Source organism: Prionailurus bengalensis, chromosome A2, assembly GCF_016509475.1.
Source record: "Prionailurus bengalensis isolate Pbe53 chromosome A2, Fcat_Pben_1.1_paternal_pri, whole genome shotgun sequence".
NCBI classification, from domain to species: Eukaryota; Metazoa; Chordata; class Mammalia; order Carnivora; family Felidae; genus Prionailurus; species Prionailurus bengalensis.
This window is the reverse complement of record NC_057348.1, coordinates 7,126,027-7,129,661: the sequence shown is the minus strand read 5'-3', so window position 1 is coordinate 7,129,661 and position 3,635 is coordinate 7,126,027. Positions and strand designations below refer to the sequence as shown.

Here is a 3,635-nt window from a genome sequence, read left to right as displayed (position 1 = left end):
TTTAATGATTGAGAGCTGCATTGTACACGAATGCCATCTATGGGGTCACTGATGATGCATGATTTTGTGCATTTATCTAAAATATGTTTATCAAAATTTAAAGTCTACAGTTAAGAGTTATATTTGAAAAGACGTTCAAATTTATTTATTTTGAGAGAGAGAGAGAGAGAGAGAGAGAGAGAGAGAGAGAGAGAATTTTAAGCAGGCTTTGTGCTGTCAGCATAGAGTCCAACACAGGGCTTGAACCCATGAACCATGAAGTCATGACCAAAATCAGGAATTGGACGTTTAACCGACTGAGCCAACAGGCACCCCTATATTTGAAAAGACTTTAAGGAGACAACCCACATATTTGAGTGAATACATATTTCCACTGAGGAGAAAAGTCAGAAAACCAGACAGTGATGAAAGCCATGAAGAAAATTAATACACTTTGAAAAACTTTCTGGGGCGCCTGGGTGGCGCAGTCGGTTAAGCGTCCGACTTCAGCCAGGTCACGATCTCGCGGTCCGTGAGTTCGAGCCCCGCGTCAGGCTCTGGGCTGATGGCTCAGAGCCTGGAGCCTGTTTCCGATTCTGTGTCTCCCTCTCTCTCTGCCCCTCCCCCGTTCATGCTCTGTCTCTCTCTGTCCCAAAAATAAACGTTGAAAAAAAATTAAAAAAAAAAGAAAAACTTTCTGATTGTAAATATTTGACTTTAATTTAGAATGTCAGAATGTAATTCTAGCAATTACACAGTTTATCAATATCCTAAAGAGAATTTCTTGCAATTATTTGAATAAAATAGGATGCTTCTAAGTGCCCTTTAATTAGAATAATTTTTTCCTTAAAGGGAGAAGAATGTTTCTTAATCAATATATTTCTTTAAAAGAGTATTTTGTGTTGATCATGGATTTATCATTTATCTCTGAATGTTCTTGCTCCTCTAACATTCTTCAGTTGAGTATCTTTAAAGTGTGTATAGGAGGAGGGTACCTGGATGGCTCAGTTGTTTGAGTGGCTGACTTGATTTCTGTTCAGATCATAGTCCCAGGGTCATGAGATGGAACCCTGGATTCTCAATCCCACTCCCTCTGCCCCCTCCTCCACTCCTGTGGACTCTGTCTAAAATTTAAAAAAGAGAGAGAAAGAGAGAATAACAGAGAAACGAGTGAGGAAACAGTTCTAAGACAATTGAATTTTAGGCACAGAAATATTGTTGAAGGTACTGGAGTGTATGATCCTAAGTGTGAATATTTTCCTTGTGAACTGCTTGAATACACAATATGGACACAGTGCTGAATGCCCATTGACTTGTTTACTTTCTCCAACCTTCTTTTCTTTTTCAAAAGGTGTCCAAGGTACATAGAACCACAAAATCTAACAAGGGTTTCAGAATTCTTCCTCACGGGACTCTCAGATGATCTAGAACTGCAGCCCCTCCTCTTTGGGCTGTTCCTGTCTATGTACCTGGTCAGCGTGCTCGGGAACCTGCTCATCATCCTGGCCGTCAGCTCTGACCCCCACCTCCACACCCCCATGTACTTTTTCCTCTCCAACCTGTCATTGGTTGACATCGGTTTCACCTCTACTACCATCCCCAAGATGATTGTGGACATCCAAACTCAGAGCAGAGTCATCTCCTATGTGGGCTGCCTGACTCAGATGTCTTTTTTTATGCTTTTTGGATGTTTAGACAGTCTCCTCCTGGCTGCGATGGCATATGACCGGTTTGTGGCAATCTGTCACCCCCTGCGCTACTTGGTCATCATGAACCCTCGCCTCTGTGGCTTGTTGGTTTTGGCATCACTTTTCATCAGTGTTTTGGTCTCCCAGATGCACAATTCAATCGTGTTACAACTTACCTACTTCAAGGATGTGGAAATTTCTCATTTCTTCTGTGATCCTTCACAACTCCTCAACCTTGCCTGCTCTGACACTTTCACCAATAACATAGTCATGTATTTTGTTGGTGCCATCTCTGGCTTTCTCCCTATCTCAGGGATCTTTTTCTCTTACTATAAAATTGTTTCTTCCATTCTGAGAATCCCATCAACAGGTGGGAAGTACAAAGCCTTCTCCACCTGTGGCTCTCACCTGTCAGTTGTTTGCTTATTTTATGGAACAGGACTTGGGGTGTATCTCAGTTCAGCTGTGTCAACTTCCCCCAGGAAGGGTGCACTGGCCTCGGTGGTGTATACTGTGGTCACCCCCATGTTGAACCCTTTCATCTACAGCCTGAGGAACAGGGACATCCAAAGGGCCATGCAGAGGCTCCTCAGCAAAACAATCTAATCTCAATACTGTGCTGTCCATTTGGAGTATAGGTAGGAAAATGCAGCAAAACTAACCTAGACTTGCAAATCCTACCTCTCTCACCGTATCATTTTTTTAGCTGTCATGGCTTTCACCCCTCTCCTTGCTGAACATTTCCATATTGCTTTTTTTCATGTCTTCAATGGGACAGAGAAAATATTCTGGGGTCCTTTGTATATCATAATCATTGCATGACTGAATCCTATTATATCTGTGGAGATTCTGTGCTTTAGCATTGGTGATCCAAGCATCCCAGAAAGATGAGAGGTTCTCTTTTTATACATTTAAATCACATTTCCCCCACAGTTCTTGTGTATTTTCCATACAGATTTCTCATTTTTCCAATCAGGTTATGTGGGAGGATTCATGTCACTGGTTGTCAAACTTGACATTCATTCATTCATTCATTCATTCATTCATTTATCACATTTATCCTTTCTTTCTTTCATTTATATTCAAGTATAATTAACATACAGTGTTATATTAGTTTCAGGTGTACATTATAATTATTCAACAATTCATACATTACTCAGTGCTCATTGTGATAAGTGTACTCTTAATCCCCTTTATCTATTTCACCCATCCTCTCACCCACCTCTCCTCTGGCAATCACCAGTTTGTTCTCTGTATTTAAAAGTCTGTTTTCTTGTTCATGTTTTTGTTTGTTCATTTGTTTTGTTTCTTAAATTCCACATATGGGTAAATTCATATGGTATTTGTTTTGACTTATTTCACTTAACATTAACCCCCGTAGGTCCATCCATGTTGTTGGGAATGGCAAGATTACACTGCATTTTTTATGGCTGAATAATATTCCATTGTATATAAATATACCAGATCTTCTTTATCCATTCATCTGTTGATGGACATTTGAGTTGCTTCTATACCTTGGCTATTATAAATAATACTGCAACAAACAGAGGGGTGCAAATATCTTTTTTAAAATTAACTAATTAATTAATTTAAATTCAAGTTAGTTAACATATAGTGTAGTATTGGTTTTAGGAGTAGAATTTAGTGATTCGTCACTTACATATAACACCCAGTGTCCATCCCAACAAGTGCCCTCCTTAATACCCATCACCCATCCAGCCCATCCCCCTACCCACCTCCCCTCCAGCAAGTCTCAGTTTGTTCTCTGCACTTAAGAATCTCTTATGGGTTGCCTCCCTCTCTGTTTTTATCTTATTTTATTTTTCCTTCCCTTCTCCTATGTTAATCTCCTTTGTTTCTTAAATTCCACACATGAGTGAAATCATATGATATTTGTCTCTCTCTGACTGACCTATTTTTCTCTGTTTCCATCCACGTTGTTGCAAATGGCAAGATTTCATTCTTATT

The 3,635-nt window shown here is 39.8% G+C and overlaps 1 protein-coding gene across 1 annotated transcript; it reads left to right on the top strand.

Moving 5' to 3' along the window:
- Positions 1 to 1,280: 1,280 nt before the first annotated feature.
- Positions 1,281 to 2,273, top strand: LOC122486359 (putative gustatory receptor clone PTE01). Its single transcript, XM_043585798.1, has one exon. It carries the CDS (start codon positions 1,281 to 1,283, stop codon positions 2,271 to 2,273), a length of 993 nt encoding a protein of 330 aa, XP_043441733.1.
- Positions 2,274 to 3,635: the final 1,362 nt, after the last annotated feature.